This window comes from Tyto alba, unplaced genomic scaffold (genome assembly GCF_018691265.1).
Source record: "Tyto alba isolate M040663 unplaced genomic scaffold, T.alba_DEE_v4.0 Super-Scaffold_23, whole genome shotgun sequence".
NCBI lineage: Eukaryota > Metazoa > Chordata > Aves > Strigiformes > Tytonidae > Tyto > Tyto alba.
This window is the reverse complement of record NW_024881297.1, coordinates 25,120,444-25,144,311: the sequence shown is the minus strand read 5'-3', so window position 1 is coordinate 25,144,311 and position 23,868 is coordinate 25,120,444. Positions and strand designations below refer to the sequence as shown.

Below are 23,868 nucleotides of genomic sequence, written 5' to 3'. Positions count from 1 at the left end.
ACAGAGAAGGCAACAAAAAATGGTGAAAATTTTCCGTGTTCGTTTAAGCATCTAGTTTAAGCTTGTTTCTACCCAACTCAACAGCCATCTAGTTGAATTATTGTGTTTTGGACTCATTGTGGTACTTCTTTTATTTTAAACAAACAATGCCATTACCATTCCCTGCTTTGGTGCTAAAAGACTTTTAGGGTTCCAACCATGGAATTACAGGGTAATTCAGAGTTGTTTCTATTCCATGGCAGAAAACAAATTTCACCAAATATAGAAGAAATACAAGTTCTTCAAGCAGAGTTTTGTAAAACTCTATAGTAATACTTTCCTTGCAGTGCTACTGCATATCCACAAATACGAAAAGAAACCATGAAGCATGGCCAACAAAATTTAGCAGGAATTTTATTCTAGGAGGCACTTACATTCACTGTCATGTACAGTAAGCTTTAGTGAAAAACAAAACAAAAATACCACTAACAACTGGTAAAAAACAAACAAACAAACATATAAAAATACTTCCAGAGGATAAATCACATTATAGCCCATGAGTCTGGTAAATTTTAGGCTTTTAGCACAGTTTCCACTCCCTGTTCACAGACGCAGTATTTTAATTTTCAGTCCACTCCTCCTGTGGATTTCTAAGGCAGAATCGGGGCAGCAGGAGAGCAAATCAGAATCTTTATGACAGAAGACCTAATGCAAAAGTTAACTAAGGACTGTCCACTGGAGATAAGCCATGAAAGATCAGTACAGAGAACAAACCTCACATAACTCCGACATCAGGTGATTTCAGCTAGAGAAGTCAGAGAGGGAAGAGATGACAGAAGTACAGGCTTAGATGTTTCTCAGCCTCACAGAGGTCATGGGAACAGATGACAGAAATACAAGTTCAAGTATCTGTCAGCCTCATAGAGGGCATTTTAAATAAAAAGGTTTGTTGGGCATACTGACCCTAACTGTGGAACTTTCTTTCAGTTTTCATCAGAACGGACTAAATGAAAGCAAAGATGAATACAGTAACCAAGTTGTGCCACAAGACAAATATAAGTCAACTTATTTGAACAATATATCCTTTCTATGCATGTAATACACAACACAAAATGTTTTATTTGAAAAATAAACATTCAATACATTTTTAAAATAACATAGCAACTACATTCCACCATTTTGTCAAATCAAAAGTATATCCATAGGTTGCAAACTGTTCCTTTTAGTGGTCAAGCCTTAAAAGGATCAACATATTTGATCTGAAAAGTGCTGCAGAAGTAAGGTTGAGCTAGAATCAGGTAGAAATATGTAGTGCAGATATATACCCTTGCTAAGAGCTTGGGGTTTTTTGTTACTGTTTTTTTAAAAACAAACCCATGGGACAGCACACATCAAAGAGAACTGAAAGCAACTGTACCCTAAGCATGAAAGTACAGGCTATTTAAGTTGCCATATTAACGCACAGAAAAGGCTCCTTCCTGTTGGAGCTATCCGATGTTATCAACTGCTAATAAACTTAAAATCTGACCTATATTAAAAATCATCTGAGAATTCAATACAACTCTTCTGTGTCTATGATTTCCTCATTATGGGCTTTTCTTAAAAACTTTAAAATGGCACTAGTGTTTTACGATAGTGTACCCTGAGTGGACATACACCAAAGGAAACTAATTTCAGTTTCCAAGCTTCTGGCATAAAGGGAGAGAAGGAAGACTTGTTTCTTTTATACATTAGGAAGAATATCATAGTGTCTTTCAAACCAGTCCATTTGTGTCAGTGTTTGATATATTACTGTCTGAAATGCATAAAGCTTTGTAACCAAACACTTGCTTCGTTCCAGCTGAGTCTTTGACTTTATTCTACACCATACAATTTCATTATCTTCTTTCAGAGATCTGTCTTATCCTCATATTGACACATACATGCAGCTCTCTGGCTATCCAGGTATGGTTTACATCCTAAATGTATAACCGCATCAAACAACAGCTGAACAGTTGATTCACAAGCTGCAAGCGAAGAGGAGTTCAGTTAAAAGTACTCTTTGAATGGAATATGAAACAGGGCATAGCAAATAGACTGTAAAATGAAAGACTGAACCAATACAGAATCATTTAAGTCGTGAGGAAAGATTTTTCATGTGTCAAATAAGAAAATTCATAACATGTGGAATGTTATCAGTGTTAGAAGCATCATTTAGTCTTGGAAAGATGGAAGAGCTGGTTTAGCCCCTCACTTTTTGCACTCCTGTTTATGCAGAGGTCGCCATCTTTAACAGCAGCTCAACAGAATTGCACAAATATTCACCAGTTCTGACATTAAACACTAATGCCATGACTTATTTGCAGTTAAATGAATTTGAGAAGTTCAAACATAGACTTGTTCTGAAAACATACTGCTCTCAGTGGGACTACTTACTGTAAAAGTGACGTTGTCCAAGTTAAAAAGTGCAGTTATGTCATTTATTCATCAGATGCAGGCCAACAACCAGAAGGAGTATCATATGGACTGTTACTAAAAAATCTACAATTTATTCACTAAGAGATATCATTAACTACTTCCACTATGACAATATTTTATTCTTATATCTTATTTCATAAAAGGAAACAATTTAGTATGTTTCTACAGTTTACTAGAAATTACACATAGTAGGCATTTAGAAATGACCCAGTGAATATTCAGCTATGCTACAGTAAATAAAAGAATTATACATGAATTTTGATCAAGTTGTATTCCGATATTCATACTCCTAAATGAGAAGCATTTTTTTCCCCCCCCTCAAGGTTAGTTTTAACCCTAATCATTTTCCTACGCTGTGTCATTGATCTGCTGTACAAGTGTCTGGGCTGCACTACAGAGGGACAGAAGAAGGCATCAGCTTATGAAAATGTGGCAATACTGCACTGCACAATGATTCTTCGACGAATGAGCTCACTTAAGCTTGAAAAAAAAAAAAAAAAGGCTTTTTCACACTTACCCTGGACACTCTCTGAGATCCCAAGCGTTTTCTGCACATCTCTGCAAATTTTGGAGAGGCATGACTGAAACTGCTCATCACAATCATTTTTTTTATTGCCACAAGTATCGTAGCATCTGTCATGGTGATTGCAGCACTTTGTCATCGAAGGGATACCGATGTCAAACTGTGAAGTAACGCCCCCCCCAGACACTCCATTGATATTCCAGTTAAGACAAATATAGCCTACGAATAGACTGTAACAGTTACAAGTTAAAAACTAATGCCATCAATCCAGCTGTCATTCACTTACCTCTCTATTTCACTGTTCACCTCAAGTAAGCTGTGGTGGTTTGGCCCTGGCCAGCAGCCAAGCACCCACAGAGTTGCTTGCTCAACCTCTGTCCCCTCTCCATGGAATGGAAGAGAGAATAGGAAGAGCAAAAGCAAGGAAACTTGTGGGTCAAGATAAAGACAGTTTATTAGATAAATGAAAACGGAAAAAAATGCCCCAAAATAAGCAGTGCAAAAACAATCATTCACCACGACCCACAAGCAGATGGATGCCCAGGCAGTCTTTGAGCAACAGCCACCTTGGAAGCTAACCACACACACTCCCTTCTTCCACTACTCCAGTTTTTATTGCTGAGCATGACTACATAGTATAGAATATCCCTCTGGCCAGTTTGGGCCAGCTGCCCCAGATGTGTCCCCTCCCAGCCTCTTGCCCAGCTCCCCCCTCTGCTCTGGGGTGGTGGGTGGGCAGAGCGGGGAAAAAAGGTGAAGTCCCAAAGCTGTGCAACCACTGTTCAGCAGTGGCCAAACCCACGAACACTGTTTGAGCCCCAAATCCCAAACACAGCACCATGCAGCCTGCTCTGAAGAACGCTAACTCCATCCCAGCCAGATCTGGTACATAAAATAACCCGTATTTTCTTTCTAGCATTAAGGAAACTGGATTAACATCAGTAAAAACAGCAACAGTTAGAGCCAAACCCTCCAATCTCACAGGGTTACAGTTGGGATTACTCAGCACTTTCAAGACTGTGAGTACAAAACACTAAACCAAACATTAACAAATCAGAAATTAATCATCAACATTCCATTTGATCCCTGTAATATTTTATGTCAGTGATGAAAATGTTTATGTTATGTTGGTTTATAATACTAACATTTTTCAGATGTTGTTACCAAAGCATGTGTTGGAGTTGATAAAAGCAGGGAAATTGTACATGGATGCTGTCTCATCCTTAGAAAGGGGAGGGAAAAAACCACCCACATCGAGGAAAGCTGATATATGAAAGACACACGAAGATGCTCCGAAATGGAAATACTTACCTGAACTCCAAATAAAGGGGATCCACAACCATTTGGTGGTGATGGTTTATAGCCATAGCGAGGAAAGGGCTTTGATCCTGAAAAAGGTAATTTATCAGGCCTCAAATAGATTTTTTGACAGAAGTTTTTGTGCTATTAAAACTCACCACAGGCATTTGTTGGGCTTAAGACAGTATCAGTTATATTTCTGGACTTAAATTAGGCACCTGAATATCAACAATCCTTACCAAATTACCACTTAGGGGTACTAAGCACTTTTTTAAGAAAGGGAGACAAGACACCTGAGCAAGTGTTAATGTTAGCTTCCCAAATTAAGAAAAAGGGCTTGAGTTACTAAAATTGATGTGTCAGTTAAGTGTGCAATATATACAATTACATTAACGAACAGAGTACTTTAATTAATTAATAATCCCATGCTTTATATACAGTCAGCAATAGTACTCCGATTTTTTTTGCTTAAGCATTAAAATTAAATGGAATTAAACATCTTTTTATTTCTACAACTGCAACATTAATAAAATTTAAATTAGCAGAGACTGCTAAAGTCATATCTCCCTGAACACTTCCTAGTGCAGCTAGACAGGGAATTCTGCATCCCAAGTTAAGGAAGATTGTAGAGTTAATTTGAAAAATGACCCTCCACCTTGTTTCAGTATTGGAAACAAACTGAGGCCACAATTAAAAGTAGTGGAGAGGAAAAACCGTATTTGAAAAGTGCATATTCTAGCACAGAGGGGAAATGTCACAGTGTCCCGGCCGCTGTCGTGGAGCCAGTCAGGGTGCCACCACCGAACTAATTTCCTGATTTAACAAACAATCCAAGCCAGTAAACTGGGGGTAAATCGATTCAGCCGAGAGGAACCAAGAGGGTCTACCTGAACCCCCCACTTTGGGGGGGCTCCCGAAGCGCCGGTGACAAGCCTGGCAAGAAACCCCCTTTCTGGAGCATCGCCCGCCTGGCACCCCTCTGCGGCGGCCGGGGACGACAGGCAAGCCGCCGCCAGGCAGGTTAGATATATCTATATCTATATCTATATATATATAACTGCACACACACCTGTCTAAGAACTTGTTCCCGAGGTTTCCCCGGAGCGGCGCCCAGGACCGGCGGGAGCGCTGCCGCCAGCCGGTCGCTCTGACCGGGCCGGCCCGGCTGAGGCGAGCCGGCCGGCGGCAGGACAAGGGTCGCGGCGGGGTCCCGGCCCCCTCCCCGCCCCGCCGCCCAGCCTCACCGTCGCTGCACTTGTACTGGCAGAGGCCGTCCTCGCCGCCCAGCAGGTCGAGGGCCGCGTTGAGGTACACGTCGATCTTGTGCACCCCGTTGCGGATGGTCTTCAGCGTCATCCGCCAGTCGGGGGTCTGCGGGGCCTCCTGGCTCCGCGCCGGCCGCGGGCCCCGCCAGCCGCAGGCCAGCACCGCCGCCAGCAGCAGCAGCAGCAGCAGGCCGCGGGCCATGCCGAGCGGCGTCCCGCCGCCCGCTAAGCCGCCACAGCCCGCCCGCTCCCGCCGCTCGCCGCCGCCGCCGCCATCGGCCCCGCGGGCGCCGCCCCCGCCCGCCCGGCGGGGAGGGCCCTCGGGCCGGGCGGAGGGTTTCGCCCCTCAGCTGCAGGCGGCGACAGGAGAGACGCTGCAAAACGCGGGCCTAGCACCTGCCCCCTCCCCCGCCCCCCCCTCAAAACACGGGCTGTTTCCAGAGGAGAAGGGCCGCCGGCTCCAGCAGGTCACGGTGACCCGTGTTCCGCGGGGGGAACCTGCGCCCAGCCGGTCCCGACAGAAAGCGGGGGAGCGGCTGCCCGCCGGTTCGTGTGGCTGAGCAGGGCACGGGGAGTGGGGTATCGGTGCCATCAGATAATGCGAAACACCAGGACTTTTTTTATTTGGAAAACCTTTGTTTGAGGAGCGCGTTCGAAGTGGTGGGCTTGGCGTTGCTAAATGTGAAGGAAACGGCGATAGCGTGTTGGAGGAAAGGCGGATTTTCCAGCCGGCCGTTGCGAAACCGCGGCCGTGGGGCTGAGGGGAGCGGGCGGCAGGGCGGGTGTAGCGCCCTTCGTGCAGTCCGGGGGAGAACTGGTATTGATGCCGCTAGAAAAACGTGACCTTTTGCAAACCACACTCGTGTGGCAGCCGCGGAAATGCAGTATGGAACGTGTGCTTGAAGTGTTAAAAGTTTTAACCTAATTTTATGATGTTCAGTGTGAAGGGAACTGGTCCGGTGACCTTTACACACGCGAGTGATTCAGCTTCAGGTAACATCATCAGATGTGCAAGACGGGGTTGTAAATGAGGGCAAAATGAAAGTATATCAATTAAACATTAAAAGCCCAGTCTTGATTTGCTGAAAATAAAAATGAGACCCAAATTAACTCACTTGCTAGCTAACCATTCTGGTTTTGTTTGTTTGTTCGTTTTTTAATTATAAACTTTTTCTAAATTTTACATTTAAACTCTAGATGCTTCACAGATGAGCTAAAGTGGAGCCATGTGGAAATCCTTGTAATTTTTGTAATGAAAGCTCTGTTTTAAGACCTGGAATCCATCAGAACATTGTAGTATGTTCAGGACAAAGTTAACTGTAAAGAACAGGAAATGGAAAGAAAACCAACAGACTTCCAGATCAATAGGCAGAGCATTGTAAGTATTCTACTGTTTTTTCCCTTTTCAGCCTCGGCATTTATTATTATTCGTAGTTAACTGAAGCAATAGGTGGAAAAACTTCCCAGAAGTTAAGTCAAACAAAAGAGGGAGCTCTTCCTATGCCTGTCCCGCCTTTCCCTATGATTACTTGACAAAGACCCTGATTCTGCAAAATAATTCCTGTGTAGGAATTGCTTAAATGCTTTCCTAAATAGCAAGCCGTGTTGGGATGGGGTTAGGAGAAGCAATTCATACCCTTACTTAAGTTGCTGGTGATTGAAAGCGTCTTTAAATGACAAATAGATGCCGAGGTGGGTTTTTTACAAAACTGGAAGATGAAGAAAAGTCAATGAAAATGTAAAAATGGTGTCTAAAGCAGATGGAGATTGTCTTTCTGAATTCACCAAGATGGTACTGAAGCTATTTGACAATTTTGTGTCGAGGGTGCCAACCCACAAACCAAATTCTAGTACTTTTAAAAAATTTTGTGCACACTTTCTGTGCCTAACTCTTGCTGAATATGGGACTACTACATATAGACTGACTTTTTCTTATGGCAGGTACCATTCCTCCTGTCTAAAAATGTGTAGTTTACACAGTGGTCATTTGGGCTGTGCTTTCTGATTATCGTGGGCAGAACTTCCTCACAAGGACTGGTGAAAGCAGAATGATTTTCTGCTTAATCGTTCCAGTTTTGTTGATGGCCCTTTGTCTTCGACCAGTTCTGGGTCAGTTAAGGCAGCAGTAAAACTCCCCCTGACTGCACACTGCAGGATTAGGCCCTAGATACTCTTTCTTGGCATCACCACTTCACACTTCTGTCTGCTGGTGTAGGAAGCTTGGGCTGATTTGAGAATCTGGAGGGGGGGGAGGGGGGGCTTACGACTGAGAATATTAATTTTTAACTTTAGATCTGTAACTTGGTTTTGTAGAATTAAGTCTATATGTTTAATATATAGACTGTTTATATATTGTTATATACATTGTGTGTATATGTGTGTGTGTATCTGTATACTATATATACACACATGTAGTAAACCCCTACTTGATGTTAAGAATTTATTGGATATCAGAAATAGATATATACATACACAGAGAATTTAAGATAGTAAAGACGCTTTTTATTTAAGTTGAAGATGCAATTTTAAAAATTCCTTTGTTGTTTGTGACCAGCTGCAGTTAAATTAATAAAACTCTGAGCTACAAAAATTTCCTGAATCTAGATGATCAGATGAGGTATATTAGCTAGATAAAAATGGTCCGAGTTTGTAGCTGAAAAAACTACCACCAGCGTTACTATTTAGGTAATTGTTGCATTACAACAAACGTCATTATCAATCTGTCAATTAATAGATGGTCTGAAGTCTACTTTTGCAATAAGCCTAAAGAATCATCTGCCAAACAAAGGCAGCATCTCAAGGGTTTCTAGTGACCTAGTCTTTGAAATGATGGAACTTCCCTAATGTACTCTGGTTGCTGTCCTTTCTGTGAAGTTCACATACTGCCAGTGTAGTCCTTTTCAACCACTGCTTTCCATTGGTTGTCCATTTAAAATAAATAAACAGCCATAATTGAAATGCAATGTGAAATGTGGAAAAAAAAACCCAAAGTAACAACAAGAAAAAGATATTTTGATTTCCCTGCTTTTGTTAGAGACTTTTGCTGCAGACTCATGTGACTAAAATTCTCCTACAGGTTCTGCAAAATTGTGGTATTCATAGTGTGTTAAGAAATTTAAAAATATATTCTTTAAAGATTTGTACTAATTGTCGCTAAGTTACATGGCTGCTGATTGTAAAAAAGGACTAGTGTTTGGGTTTTTATGGTGATAAGGAGGAAGTATTTAATTTCCCAAACTTCAGATATTATACCGTGAAATGAGACTCCTTGTCACATGATGGCTAATCCAATCATAATAGCAGGCAATTTTTGTATACACACCAGGGTGACCAGCCTCCCCACAGTTCTCGCCCCAACTCACAACACCCCAGACATACGCCACATTTTCTGCATCAAAACAGACCAAGGGTCCTCCTGAATCACCTTTGCAGCTGTCTGTGGAGCCATCATGAGTACCTGAAGCCAAAGAGGAAATAAAAAGCAAAAATGAGTTCATACACAAGCTAGCACACCAAACAGAGCTCAGGAGGTGTTTCAGGTCCCTGTCGCTCCCTGACAGCTGTTTGCCTAATGGTCACTAGTAAATGAGGTTCCTAACCTCTTCCGTCTGTTACTTCTCACTTATTTCTTAGTGTGGGGCCTCTCTAAATTTGTGGCTGGCCCAAATTCTCCTCATCTGCTTTGATGTCAGTGATGTGAGTCTTGTTTTACCTTGTGCAATAGAGAAGAATTCAGCTATAGTGCCTATTACATTGTTAGGTGTAGCTCAATAAAAGTGGGAGGAAAAAGGTAAAAAGATTTTCCTATGGAAATGATGCTATTTTAATATGCGTGTCTATGTGTCTGCCTTTGGTGTCGTTCACCCAATAATTATTGGCCAGTTTCATCTGTACAGAGAGGCAGAGGCCTTGAAATTAGTTTTTCTACCAGCTTTATGAAAATGGGTGGGCAAGTATAAGAAGAAGAGCATGCAAATGCTGGGATGGGAGGGAGAGCAACTGTCTGTAAGTGCCCTCCCTGCAAGGTCTCGGTCACTGTGTGGGCCCTTTGCAATACCAGGTAGCACCCCTGAGGCACAAGTGTGTAGGACCCAGTGTTCTTCATAGGTTTCACTGCTCGTGGAACTACTTGTTTGCAATTCAGCAAATGTAGTGCTTGTGAAAAAATTAATTAAGAGTGAAGGATGTGATAGAAACCATGTTACAGACCTAGAATATGATTTATGCTTGTCCTGTATCCTCAGTAGAAGTTTATTAATTTCTAACACCCTTACTGCATTTTTCTGCTTGGTTGCTTGACCTAGTATGAAGGAACCCATACTAAGAATGAGTCTCCAAGTTTTTAAAAACATAACTTCTTTCCTGAATCTCTACATTACCGAGAAAGAGTTTTAGGACCTTTTCAGAGTTGGAATTACTAATCCTGTAAATCAAGATTTTATTGCCTTTACTCAGTTTAATTAATATTTGCTTGTATAACTAACTCCCGTGGATGCTAGCCCTTAATTCCAAAGATTGTATTTGCAGCAGGGAGGGGAAGCTAACCCCAGATACCCCTTTTCTGATGCTGTCCCATGTAATACTGTCTTTGTTCCCTCCTGGTAAACTATGATTACATGAGCTACATTGAAGATCAAGGAGATAAGTTACAGAACCCAGTATCTTACAGATGTCATGCTGAACTGATCACAAATTATTTGGCTTTTATATCTGGCTTTCATTTTTCTCATTGTTTGTTTAAATATTGCCTTTGTTTTTTGATTTAAAGAACAGTTGAAACTATCTGGCCTGTAAGTTGAATACTCATTGTTCTTTCAGTCATATATTTGGCAACGCTTTTTGTTACTTGAGAAGCAAAAAATATGTATTTGAAATCCTTATTTTAGTGCTAGGAGGGACAACCAGTTTCTTGGCCAGACTAATCTTAGTTAATTGTATTTTTCTTGGGGTACAGTGTGGTAGTAGCAAATGTCTAAGCAGAGGAATAGTCATATTCTAGTCAAAAGGACTACTAATGTGCTCTAAGACAGGCATTTGCTTAAATATGTTGTTGAATCAGAATCAAATATAATAAAGGTAGGAAGTTCAGTAGGCTGTAAAGTGCTTATGTATTTAGAAAACATAACTCAAATTGCATGCTGAAATGTGCCCACATAATCGTGCAACCTTGGCATACTGTCATCTTAACTCTATTTATAAATAGATATATAATGGTGGATGCATCTAGGCTCCGATGGCTAACACTTTACTAATGGTGATACTGTGGCAATTGTCCTTCCCAAGTCTAAAAGATTCCCAGCCAGTATGTCTGACCTTGTAAACAGTGGGTGCAATGGTAGAGAAATTATAGTAAGAAAACTCATGCTTGCCTGCACATGCCATTTGTTTAAAAAATCGTCCTGGATACAATTCGGAACAATTCTGAAATAAATGAACATGGCCCCACTTGAGGACGTGTGTTTTGTTATAACCTAGAAAAGAAAAGAATAAACTTTTCTAAATCAAAAATGGTAAGTACATCTTAGACACTTTTAATATCACAAATTGACAGTTATATATTTGCTTATCTACGGAATATAATCTTCAGTATTATAAACCAGATGCCTTAAACTGCCACTAACACCCCGTATGAATTGCAGTACGTCGTCCACAATGTCAAAATAAAAGCAGAGTGGTTTAATTGCAGTGTTAAATACAGTATTTTCATTTTGTCATATTTTCACCCTTTCCCTTTCCTTGTCTTCCTCATTTTTTTTTTTTCTGTGTTTTCCATATCGAGGCTTTTAGACACTGGGAAACTGGTATATTGTTTTCTGTGAAATGGAGATGTGACTCAGATTATCCTTGTTACCTTTATTCCAACCCTACTCTGTCTTTTTGGGATGAGTGGACCAGATAGTGAAGATACTGGTGACCTATGTATTCACAAGGTTAAGGAGATTCTCTGTCCATTTGCTAGTAATTCCTAACTTTGCATTTGTTTTATGGACTTCAACTGAGTACAGACAGGAGAAGCCTCACCACCACTATGCGGTAGCTCCAACGCCAGGCTGTAATCACTGTGATGAAAAACAAATGCTTCCCAAATCTCTGAAAGCACGATTGCATTTGGCTTATACATCTCTGTGCAACTTCCTCTGGGCTAAACTCAAAAACGGCTGAGACAAGATGTTCTGAGTTTCAGCACTGTTGGCTGCAGCTCACATCCTCTTGGGCAGGGAACAGAGGACAGGCTGTGCCTAAGGGCCACTGTCAGCTCCTAACCACCACTTGTTAAGTATGGTTGCCAGGTCTCCACAGCCAATATAAATCTTAGATTGGCAAAAGGAGCATTTCTTATCGTCAGGGTAGTTTTTAACCAGGGGTGTTATCCAGATCAATTTACAAAGTGGCTGAAACAGCAGAGGAAGCAGTACAGAAAAGAGAAGCAATGGTAATAGACAAATGCTGAACCACAGCCTATGTTTTCTGTACTCAGCCTCTTCTGAGTGCTTTGTGCACAGCTACTCTTCAGCCTTTTCAAAATGAGAGCTTACCACAATTAGAAAAGAAGTGATACAAATAAAACATTCTTGTAGTAAGCACTAAGGCAAATACCTTGCTCTAGTCCCCATCCAGAAACCTTGCATCTGTCACCAGCTGTGAACATATACTCTGACCAGGGGATGCAGGCAGGTGTGCTGTATTGCAGGGGGCATTCTCCATTTGCAAAAGCTTTCAGCTCCAGCAGAGCAATGTCATTTTCATAAGTTGACGTGTCATAGTTTTCATGGATTATCACTTGTTTTAGACTGAAAGTATCTGTCTCTTTGTCATGCAGTGCTGTATGCAACAGTCCAATCCAGACACGGTACAGATGAACTCGATTTGCCCTGGAAAAAAAACAGTGAAGTAAAACGTTACGGAATTTAACACAAGCACTATACATTTCAACTGGTTGTAAACGTTACCATTTTATCAAAGATTCTCTAGAATAAAAATTCATATTATAAACATATAGTTTCTTTCTGGACTTGATGTACAGGTTTTTCTGAAGTATAGCAAATGCAAAGCAGATGAGACTTACTGCTGAGTACTGCAACTAGTACAGAAGAAAGATACTAAAGGCCAGCCTCTGTGTTTAGTGCTGTGACAAAGAGAAAGCAGGCGTTCATGCCTCTCTGACTTTAAGTGGAAGAAGAGTGAGCAGATGTGGATGGGATGCTGGGACTGGCAAATCTTCCCTGTCTGATCTTGCTTGTTTTGGGGAATACATGACCCTAGCGACTTTCTCAGGGAACAGATCCTGGACTTCCCCAAGGTAGAGATGGGGAAAAGAGGAGGAGGTCCCTTGTATCTCCCTTTCAGACAAAGTGGTTACAGTGAACCTTTCCTGCCTGGCTGCTATCTGACTGAAGAATGCTGTGTCTCTTCCAACTCATCGTTACTTTTTCATCTTTCTATTCACTGCCAAAATATTCTACTCTCTGAATCTTCCCCATCGTTAATGTGGGTGAGTCAGTGTTTTAAATTGTTTTATTCAATAGGAAAATAGGAATTAGCAAACAGGTAGCTAAGAAGGAAAATAATATCCAAATCAATCTTTCTGCCTTGCAAGAAGAAAATAATGTCCCAGTTTGTTGTTTTTACCTGACACAGTGTGCAGCAGTCAGAACCCAACAGCCTCCAATATAAACCCCTCCACAGTACACTGTTGCACCTTCACTGTGAATTTCTTTAATTGCCACTTGCCAAGGGAATTCACCCTATTCAAACAACAAACACCCATAATGTGAGATCATAACTACTATTTTTAGTGCATAAAAGGAAACACACTTCTTGGTATCACCTCATGCTTGACTGTATCTGACTGTAAATAAAAAATCTGCTATCTAGAAGTTGTGAATTGGGCTCCGTCTGGTATAAAGTATATAAACTCTAAATTATGGTAATTCTGTTCAATCTTCTGACTTTGTGCAATGCTTCCTTCCTTCGAGCTTTCTGTGATGAAACCTCTTGGAGCCAGAGAAACTGATGTAGAATCTGACCTGATGTGATCGAGTATAGCATTTTTGACTGCATTCTGTTTCAAAGGCGCAAATCTAATTCCATTTTGTCAGAATTGTTATTGCTTGCCATAGTATTAAGTATTTTGCTGAATCATTTTCAGTGTGTACTTGTAATATTCAATTTTGCAACTCCATATTCTACTTTGTAAATTGTGCTTCTCATTACTTTCATTTAGTGCACTGCCACTCCTGCAAAACATGAAATTAGTGTTGTAGCTGATTTTGTTATTTCCATACATTTCAACAGAAGGAAAGTAACGCCCATTTAAATTGATGCTGAACGAACTCATATCTGGTAAGGTTGTCTTTTACCTTTCTTGCAGTCTCTCCACCTACAATTCTTTTCCGTCGAGTTAATGTGTGATTTGTAAGACCACAGTGTACTTTGGGAAGAAGTGTCTTTATCATTTTTCTTTCTTTAACAAAAAGGAAAAATGTGTCTCAGAATTCAGGTACCCATTCTCTCTATTTGGTCAGGTTTATCTTTATTTTGAAAATCTGAGTGCTGTGAATATGCCAGTAGCTGAAGTAGCAGGAAAGCAAAGACCAAAAATCTTGGCATCTGGTTTTGCTTTGAAAATTGCTTGTGTCTTAGCAACACATTGCTTCCCTTCATTTTCCACTGCTGCTTGCATTCAGGCAAATAATTTTAAAGGATTTCTCCTTGATTTGCTGAGAGTTTACCTCCACCAGTTGTCAAAACATGCAGATGTGGATCGTCAGCCAACATGAATTATTACATCATTCTTGAAATTAGTGAAAAGAGAGACAAATAGTAAGCCCCAGAGTGTATTACTAAATCACAAAGTCCAAATATCTGAGTATTCTGGATCTGACCTGCTGGCTGGTAGCTAGAAAGCCACTAATGAGAGGGTATGCTGTTGTTTTTGGAGTGTTAGTTGTGCTTACCTTCATCCATACTGTGACTTTCAGCATCTTTGTCTTTGCCTGTAGTAGAGTAACCAAATACTAAAAATACTGGCAAACATTTACATTTGTTCTATTACTTAAATATATCTTTCTTTGCCAAAGTCATGGTACACGTTTTAAATGCCAAAGGGCACACCATTTCACACAGACAGCATTATTCTCTCAGCCTGGTGCCTATTGTTTCTTTTCCTACTAGACACTCTCTGGCTGCCTCAGCCTACAAATGACCTGCATCCAGCAGATATTCATTTGTAACTACATGACATCTACTCTGCCTTCCATGCCTAGGGAGCCCTTCTGCAAAGAAACCCTGAGAAATGGACTTTTTTTTGGGTTTTGATCTCTAAAGTGATATCCCATTCTCCTCCACCAGGACACAACAGAAATTCTTCCTCCTAAAGCCCAAAGGAACATTAGATAACAAGCTTTATATTTTTTTTTTTCAATTTAGATGATGCTGTTGTGTACTGTGTGCCTCCTTTAACAGGGCAAGGGAGGGTATTCAACATGCTTCCTGAATCTGGTTTGTCAGCTTTTATTCAGACAAAATGCCCACTGAATTTAGTTCCTACATGGAGGTTAAGGGTTGGGTCTGTTCTCATGTTACTGGCAGTAATGTTTACATTTAGAGTTCAGTTTACCAGTAGTGTTTGCTTTTTGGCTTTAGACTTTGTCTCTTACCAGAGCAAGGAAAAACATTCTAATTTAAAAACAAAAGCTTTTTAACAGTGAGGTGAGCAGCACACAAGAACTATTATATTGACAGGCTAGTTGAATTCCTCATCTATGAGGAAAATATTCCTGCCCATCCTGTCTACACTTTCTTCACAAAGAGGGGATACCAGTTTAATAGATGGCCACGTAAGGAAAATACATAATCTGCCGTAAGCCTCCTAAAACATTATCTGTTTCTTCCTTTAGTTTTCTTGGTACTCTTTTCTAGAAGGAAAGGGAGGAAAATTACGTAGACATTTCTTCCTACCATGCATAACACAATATTGGGAAGACTAATTCTTGCATGCCTTTTGGTTTTGCTAATCTGTTAATTTAATAACATGCATTGTGTAGTCTCTAGTTACAGTTGAGCAGAATGAAAGAAACAGAAAACATCTTTCAGAAGGAAACCTGCACAGAGAACTCGAGCTTCATCCTCTCCTGTGAGGCAGTCAATTTCTTTGTTACAGACATTCTTATTTGGAATACAGATATTTGACCGACAGTGGAAACTGTTTTCTCTGCACTCTGTAACACAGGAAAATTACAAATGTAAATCACAGATCATATGATTCTGCAACCTCACATAGTTAGACAGCTTTTTAAAATATAAACACGAAATCATATCCATGTTATGGGGGACTTGGCTGTTCATAAATAGATCACAAAAGCAGGCTCTGTAAGTATAAAATGAAATGAATACTTGACTCTCCTCTTTTTACAGTCTTGAAGTTTTAAGACTTGAAAATCCATGGATCTCTGTTACCAGTTCAGTACTGTACTTACTAGACTTGGTATCACTCCTTACCAGTTTCATCCACAACACATGCCCACACTCAGCCTCAGCCAAAGGACTTCCAGTTTTGTCAGCATTACTCATCATCTCAAATGAGGAATTTATGATGCTTGGGTCAAATTTCCCCCCCACAATCCCAAATCCAAGCTGGATTTTAGTTGAATGAGCTAAATTCCTAAATGCAGAGTTAGGAATTAGGACTCCTATTTTGAAGATACTGGATTTAATAGCTTTTTTATTCTAAAATTCTTAATTATATGAAACATTTTAAAGCTGAGGACCCCCTTCCTTTTATTTCCTGTGATCACTTTGTATGTATGAAAAGGAAAGCAGTGCTTGAATTTATGGCACCTTTTTTTGAGCTACTTTATAGTCTTATGTCAATCTACTATTTAAGGATATATCCAGATATCCTGATATGATCCAAAGACCACTGAACTCAGTTGAAATATTTCTTTTGATTCCAGGAAGGACTGTTTTCAGCCCATACAGCTGAAACAGCACTATTTGTGTCAAGTGGAGTCTGAATAAATGCTCTCTGAATATATGAAGCCACAAGTGTATATATATACTTTTTTCTCTAAAATGCCTGCAGCTGTGTTTCCATGATTATCAGATTTACTGTCAATTACAAAATTAAGGTTATTTAGGGATAGTGATGGGGTTTGTAACCCACATTACTGTGTGGCACCTGAAACACAACTCCTGAAAGTATTCTCCTGCATTCAAGTCATGCTAGATCCAGTCCTTGTTTCTTATCAAAATTGTTACAGCTAGAATTGCAGATGCTGAAAGAATGTCTGCTCGTGAACAAGCAATGTGACAGGAACTGTTCACAGATAATCTATGGATAATCTTGCATTAGTAATAAATTTAAGAGATCTTAATTTGGTTTAGTGATAGTTCATTGGAAAAACTGTCTTTTTTTACTTACTATTGATTTTTCCCAACTAAAAATACATTTTCATTCTAACACGGTTCATTTTTTTGTATCAATGTTTAACGGCCTCCTGAATAATCACTGTATTTCCTCATCCTCTGAGGAAATCCAGATTCTCAGAGATCATTTGCCTGCTTCAAAAAATTATGTGATGCCTACTTTTTTTGCACTTGCAGATATATGAACTATGGTTTCATTGCTTTAATGTAGTGACTTACTGGAAAAAAGACTTCAGCTGTTATGTCACTGTAAAATTATTTGGGGGTGGGTTTCTGCTGAAATGATTTTGAAACAGCTGAGAAAGGAAATTATTACCTCTACAGCACAGTTCATCACTTAGGTCTCCGCAGTCATTGATTCCATCACAGGTTTTATTCAGAGGAATGCACTTCTTGTTGACACAGTGAAACTCACCATCTGAACAAGCTGTGCAGCATGATAAAAATGAAGTTAGCATGGAAATGTCTGCAGGTTCACAACTGCCCACAAAAATATTCTACTTGTGCATTTTATTCTATCAGCAGTTTGGCCTATCAACAGTAGGCATTCTGGGGCTCAGTAATGTAAATAGGAATCCTGTCATTTTAATCACCTTCTCGTCAAGCTTTCAATGTGACCACTTATATTCCTCTAATTTGCAGTAGCCTGGCAAAAGGGAACTTAATTTCTTCTAGACAAGGACTAAATCAGAAATTACCAGTTTAAGCCCACTGTAAATGATTCAGGTGATTAAGATGATGGATGTTCCCTCTCTAAAAGGAAGTAATCAGGAGTCTGTGAACTCCTACTTTTGTGGCATAAGAAAAACCTGAATGATTCATCACTCTCTTAACCAGCAGCATCTCAAGCTGGTGCTTATCAGTGCCAAAGAAAGCCCACTACAGAGAACAGAAAGCTGTTAGAATTCAAAACAAGGACTGATTCCCCTTATCAGTGAGAAACTGAGGAGTCCCAAAACTCCCCAGAAGACAGGAGCAGTTCCAGAACAGTCATGCTGGTCTGGCTGAAGTGCTATTTGTGTCCCAACTGATCCCCCTTGTAGACAAAACGGTGAATAGGAAGTTGTCACCTGTCTCCTCACCAGTTATCCCAGAAGAGACAAGACTTGTGGGATAAAATATACCTTGGTACCCTTGGAAGGGATGAGCAACCAAGCAGAACCATGGGTGAAATATATTTACTTTTGGGAAATACCTGTAAGAATTCTTTAGGAGCAACAGTGAGTTTCCAAACTCATAAACTCAAGATTGTCTTAAGACTGCCTCAACTCAAGACTGCTTCAGTTGTCTTAAGGTCTGCAAAAGGATTATTTTAAAAAATCAGAATGTTTCCGTTCAGGTTTTCTGTGGCTGAGAGTTCGGCAAACTAGGTCCTAATTATTTAAAATAAACTTAAAATGTAAGAACCCCAAATAGATAAAAGACCAAAAATACCTACTAACCTCTGAGATTTTCATGGCACTGGAGGCTAACAAATCCCTCATTTCTATCTCTTGATTTCATCTGTATGTGACATTCAGCAAGACTTGTCTCTAGGCCCCTGCAAGTTATTTGCAGACAGTGCAGTGAATTTGAGGCAGATTTTGTGATGCTGGAATCGGCTTGGTAATATTCAGCACCTCTGTGAAGATACAAATAATAACAAATACTATCATTTCACAATGGACTGTCCACTGCTTTTATTATTTAGAATTTATATGACTTCCTCAGCGTTAAGGAATTTTGGTCATGTCTAAGAAAAAGAGCAGACTTCCCATGGAATTGTCTAGGGGTAAGTAGATGTGTATTATTGAGAAAATTAAAACAAAGCACCAGTTTTTCCAGGTTTCTGCATAGAACTGTCCCTAAATCCGTATGTATCTCTATGACAGTAACTGTGTATCATAATGGATAGAAAAGTCTCCTTACATAGCAAAGCTTTTAAGCTCAGATCTCTATCTCTCTGTGGACACAGGTGAGCCATAATTTGGAAGCCATCCTGCATGGGGTCGAGTATCCTTGATGTCATCAAAACCAGTATGTATCAAGGAAGCTCTGCAAGGCTAGGATTAATAAATTTTATCTCCTTTGGTTTTACCTGAGCGGTATCTTCCTAACAGATTATGTGTCCAGTACCTTAAAGAAATATGGATTGAGTAAATAAGTAACTAGAGAGGTTTACAGTGGGACTCGGGGCTGAATGCTCTGTTCCAGGACAAATCCTTCTCTGCTATCTAAAGAGATACTGATCAGGACTAGGAAATGTTTGTTTCTCACCTAGAGGGGACAATCTACGGCACTGCAGTAGCATTTTTAGTCTTCAGGTAGGGCTGGGGGGGCAGCCCAAGTTAAATTAGTTGTATATGCGTAAAATTATTATGTACCGGATATAGAGTTGAGCTGAATGTGCAACTCAGGTCATCGGTGTGGCTGCAGGAAAAAGAACAAGCTCTGTGTGGCTTCAGCCATCCCTGGAGCCAAAGCAAGCAATGACAGCGGGGGCAAGGGGTGAAGAAAATAAACATATTCTGGTTCTGGCTGGTGCAAGCAGCAAAACAGAGCTGTGCCCTGTTGTCAGCTATTGTTTCTTACTTTTCTGTGCATACAGGTTATTGCTCAGATCTACTTGGGCATAGTCCCAACTATGTACTTTCCCTCACAGACTGGAGAGAAAACCTCTTTATGGGTCTTCAGATTTATTTTGAACGTAAAACAGTTGCATCTGGTATAGTTGTAATCTGTAACAGAACACAGAAATCTAGGTGGGGGCTTTCACTCCCGGGTGTCAATTTAAGAATCCTTATCAGAATACTGTAGCCAATACATTGTTGATCAGTTTTCTGTCTTAACTGTTGGCTGGCTGTGACTGACACTTATGTAAGCATCACTACTTTTTCAGATCCCTTGCAGTTATCCAGAGAGAAATTCCCCAAACTTACGATTTAAAGCCAAGATGCTTGCAAGCCACATTTGCTTCATTCATAGTCCACTCACTATCACATACAAGAATGTAGTTATTTTGATTCAAGGGTTTTACTCGAAGCAAACTTGAATCTCCATTGCCCAGAGAGACAGAAAATGTTTCTAAGAAAAAAAAAAAAAAAAGAATAAAAAAATCCCCAAATAAAATCATATTATATAGATGTACCTAGTGGAAAGACAGCACAGGAAGAAATGAGGACTATTTTTGTGTTGGCAGCATAAGTTCATATGGAAAGAACAGTAGTCTGGGAATCAGAAGCTTTAGGTATTTTTCCTGATTTTTCTGAGGACTGACTTGTGGCTTTGAGCCTGCCACTTTTTCAAAATACACCAGTTTCAGAACAAATGAGGGTAATGGTTCCTACCACATAAGAGCACCTGGAGGTCTACCGAGGAAAGGTTGCATCTTAGTATGACTTTCATTAGAGGATTTTTGATAACCAACCAGTAACGCTTCAGGTGAAATGTCCAGATCCTGCTTCTATTACCTGTGTAGCAAAACTTCTGTTTACAGTGGAGCTAAGGTCCTCAGCTTAATTTAGTGAACAGAGGCTCTCCTATCCTTTTCAGTAAATAGGCAAATCGAATTTTGCCACACTGAGGGCAGTGGGCTGAGGTGCTGCTTCAGTGGAGAAAGGGAGGGATGCTGCTGGGACAGAGACTGGGCAGGAGAGGTCTGGGGCTGGCTTCCTGCTCCCGCTGCGTTCAGTGGAGGTGGGGCTGGAGGATGGGTAGGAACAGCAACTGCTACTGCTCAAAGAGGCCCCTGCCTAGTGAGCAGGAGCCCTTTCTCCCTGCACTCAGATGGAGGTTGAGCTGAGAAAGCCGCTTGGTGCAGCCTAAAAAACAGATGGGAACAAATGGCAGCATGTCAGTGCACAAATGGCCACCGGTTTGCAGGGCAATAGCTTTCTGTTCGGATGAAATCCACAGTGTGAAGACAACTGAGGTGAACATGGCTTACCTCTCCCCCTGCACTCCCACACACACCTCAGCAGCTTGACTCCATTCCTTGGACCCTTGCTCCCATGACGTCTGTCCCTCTCCAGAAGATACCCTCTCCACAGGCCCTCTCTCACTGTGCCTCCCACCACAGTCAACGCCCTTCTTGGAAACCTTTGAGCTCTTTCCTGTTTCTTCCCTTTCTACAAGGTGATTTTGGGCAACCTACCAGCAGCAGGGTGACCTGGGCCTGTCAATCACTTTAGTTTTGTGAAAATCAGTAGATACTGCCCATTTGCAATGATTTTTCATTTTCTGTTTCATGTTCTTACTAGTGCAAGGAAATGAACAGACCTCCTGAGCTGTAAATAGTAAGCATCTCCTTGGCCACAAATGACTGACTGATACATTTTGGAAAAGGAGGTGTTAATACCTGCAGACTTGCATTTTCCTTTGTGCAGAAACTTTGCTTCAGGACGTTGACACTCATAGCTCTTTAGGTGACAGTAAGTATGGAAGTACTTTCCATTGGTAGAACAAACCGAGGTGCCATTCTTTGGGCACTGGTAGGGAAGCTTACAAAGGCATCTTCCCTCCACACATCGTTCCCAGGGGTGACAAAAAACTTTCTCACAGGACTTGTGTGTGTATTCCTTGCTTAAGCATTCTCCTATCAGGTAGGTGTCTTGCTCAGCTGGCTGGGCAGGCTCAACCTGCTGAAACTGGTTTTCTTCAGCATTAGATGCTGCATACTGCAAAGCACAAAATAAAAAAATAAAGGGAGTAAGACTAGGAGCTGCACCAAGAGTTCTGCAGATCCCTTTACTGACCTCAACGAAGTGTTCATTCATAATCCTTTTCCTATTTTATGAGCACAGAGGTGTTAAATGTCATTTATAGTTTTTGTTGCCTTGTCTTTGGTCGTCTCATCTTTCTCAGTTTTTCAGAACTTTTTTTGGTTTTGGATCATTCACCTGGTGTGATCTTTACTCTTACTGGTCTCCCACAAACTTTTTACTCTTCAAAATTCAGCTAAAGTGCACAGCAGATCACAAACATTTTTTAATCCAATGGTTTATAACACACCACAGCAATGAGATTGTAAGCAAATCAAAACATAAGGGGACTTAAACACCAGAAAAATACAAAAAATGGCAACTTGCTTTTTTTCTGAGACTTTTTTATTGGCTTGGTTGGCTTTGGGTTTAAATATAACCTATAAATATTTATGAACTACTTGGAAGCAACTGAATATAAGATTATTTGTTTTACCATTTGACTGCTGAAGTGACAAGTACTTTAAAGAAATATGGTAATTAAGTGCTCTTCTTTACTAGCTCTTTTCCTGTGTCTTGCACAGCAGTGGATTTGCAGTGTGGCTGCTGGTCACCACTGGACTGCAAGTCCAGATTCTGACCCTCCGTCCGACTGCCTCTAAGCGAGTGACTCTGTGCTTGCCTTTGTGCAGCTCGCTCCTGACGTTGTTGCTGGCTGAGTGCTTTTGCTTACTAAGATCCATGGGCCGGAAGAATGTTGAAACATGAAAAAAATATATATGGATGGACTTTGCATAAAAATGGGAGAGAAATGCTAGTCCTCAAATGTGATTTATCAGCTTTGACTAGGTCAACTCAATCAACAAAGCTGAAGTTTGAAGTTCTTGTGAAGAAATCCCGGCCACAGTAAAGTCAGTGGGGATGTTGCTGAGGCGGAATTTAATCCAACAAACCCCCTTTTCACGGTTGTATAATCTTACTAAATTCTTCCTGCTGTTCTCAGGTCAGTAGAATCCAAATTGTGAGCTTGATCCGGCTTGGCATAACTCCCATATTGTACTAGGCATTTCTCCTGAATAGGTACAGAAGGTGCTGATTTTTATCAAAGTGTTTCTCTCAAAGACTTGGGGCATGCTGAATGTTCAGCTTATGGGGGCTTTCTGGGACACTTCTGCCAGAAGAGATTCAGCAAACCTCCAGGCAGCATGACATACCACATTGCCATGTTAGAAGGCTGTGACTGAATGTCTCGAAATAAAGGGGGTCCGGGAAAATTGCAGCACCTTTCTGTGGTCAACGATGCTTGAAATTGGGCTTAGGATAGGATCATGATTAAAACCTTTTCTGGAAGCTTGTTAGTGTAAACCCCTGATAGAATCAATACATGAAAGAGAAATAGCAAGCTTTAGACATTCAAGGTGGGCTAAAACAAATGTATGAAACTCAAGTACTATGAAAGGAAACTTAAAATCATCTGGTTTTGCTCTTATAACAATAAACTGCTTTTTTAACATGACGTTTTTTTTTTTTTAAAAATAAGCTGCTGCTACCACAATAAAATAAATTCTTACCTCTGATCCACAAACCCAAAAGAGAGACAAGAAAACGAAGAAAACCGGGACCACTTGCATGATGAAATTTTATCTTCGTTGATCAATTTCTCTGGCTGGGATTCTTTTGAATGTCAATTGTTAGATCTGTGTTTAATTTTTAACCATTAGTAAAATATTTTAAAGTGTGTTTAGAAATAAAGTACAGGAGCCTCAACTATTAACTGATAAACCTGTTGGCTCCAAAAGGATCCCGCCTCAATTGAACTGGTTTTACTGTAAGTGCACCACGAGATAATGAAAGCGAAGTAAATGATTAAAAGGAAGCACTCATTAAGGATACGCGTTTCCTTTCTTTTGCCAGAGGAGGCTGACTGAACTGTCACGCCGGTTCCCCCGGCTGCAGGCGTTCACCATTGCCAGGCTGCTGGAGAAGACAAGCGTGTTTTAATAGAAGGGATGCGTGTGTCTTTTATAGGTACGTAGAACCTCCCCTGCCCGCGCAGCCTCCCTTAGCTGGATGACAAGCCCGTGTTACACGGCTTGCGTGGAGATTTTTTTTTTTTTTTCCCCCTTCCGTTTTGCGCGGGGAAGCCCACTCGTCCGTTCGGGCGGGCGGCCCGGCTCGGTCTTGCTTTGCGTTCCTTTCGCGACGGGGACGGTCGGCGTCGTCGTTTCATTTTACGGCA

At 40.8% G+C, this 23,868-nt stretch overlaps 2 protein-coding genes and 1 long non-coding RNA gene across 4 annotated transcripts; 1 reads left to right on the top strand and 2 right to left on the bottom strand.

The window, feature by feature from the left end:
- Positions 1-380: 380 nt before the first annotated feature.
- PLA2G12A (phospholipase A2 group XIIA) lies at positions 381-5,837 on the bottom strand. Its single transcript, XM_042796702.1, has 4 exons — positions 5,503-5,837; positions 4,271-4,347; positions 2,954-3,119; positions 381-1,985 (listed from the first exon to the last, which is right to left on the bottom strand). Exons 1-4 carry the CDS (start codon positions 5,723-5,725, stop codon positions 1,867-1,869), a joined length of 585 nt encoding a protein of 194 aa, XP_042652636.1. The 5' UTR covers positions 5,726-5,837; the 3' UTR covers positions 381-1,866.
- A 143-nt stretch (positions 5,838-5,980) lies between these two features.
- Positions 5,981-23,851, top strand: LOC116962790. Its single transcript, XR_004407812.2, has 3 exons — positions 5,981-6,069; positions 6,721-6,901; positions 23,544-23,851. It is a non-coding gene; the product is annotated as an uncharacterized LOC116962790 (long non-coding RNA).
- Positions 8,004-23,549, bottom strand: CFI (complement factor I). Of its 2 annotated transcripts, XM_009974063.3 has the most exons (12): positions 23,201-23,549; positions 21,287-21,605; positions 19,869-20,013; positions 18,393-18,571; positions 17,267-17,377; positions 15,627-15,743; positions 14,481-14,519; positions 13,884-13,987; positions 13,153-13,268; positions 12,121-12,395; positions 10,893-10,994; positions 8,004-8,980 (listed from the first exon to the last, which is right to left on the bottom strand). In XM_009974063.3, the coding sequence occupies exons 1-12, from the start codon at positions 23,258-23,260 to the stop codon at positions 8,763-8,765; spliced, it is 1,785 nt and encodes a 594-aa protein (XP_009972365.3). In that variant the 5' UTR covers positions 23,261-23,549; the 3' UTR covers positions 8,004-8,762. The 2 variants fall into 2 exon arrangements, with proteins under 2 accessions (XP_009972365.3, XP_042652635.1); XM_042796701.1 differs by lacking the exon at positions 14,481-14,519.
- Positions 23,852-23,868: the final 17 nt, after the last annotated feature.

Coding starts and splice junctions, on each gene's coding strand:
- PLA2G12A (XM_042796702.1), bottom strand. CDS start 5,725: ATGGCCCGCGGCCTGCTGCTGCTGCTGCTGCTGGCGGCGGTGCTGGCC. Junction 4,348..5,502: donor CCAGTACAAGTGCAGCGACG/GTGAGGCTGGGC, acceptor TACCTTTTTCAG/GATCAAAGCCCTTTCCTCGC. Junction 1,986..2,953: donor GATCTCAGAGAGTGTCCAGG/GTAAGTGTGAAA, acceptor CTTCGCTTGCAG/CTTGTGAATCAACTGTTCAG.
- CFI (XM_009974063.3), bottom strand. CDS start 23,260: ATGCAAGTGGTCCCGGTTTTCTTCGTTTTCTTGTCTCTCTTTTGGGTT. Junction 18,572..19,868: donor AAGCATCTTGGCTTTAAATC/GTAAGTTTGGGG, acceptor GTATCTTCACAG/AGGTGCTGAATATTACCAAG. Junction 17,378..18,392: donor GTGCCATGAAAATCTCAGAG/GTTAGTAGGTAT, acceptor CATGCTGCACAG/CTTGTTCAGATGGTGAGTTT.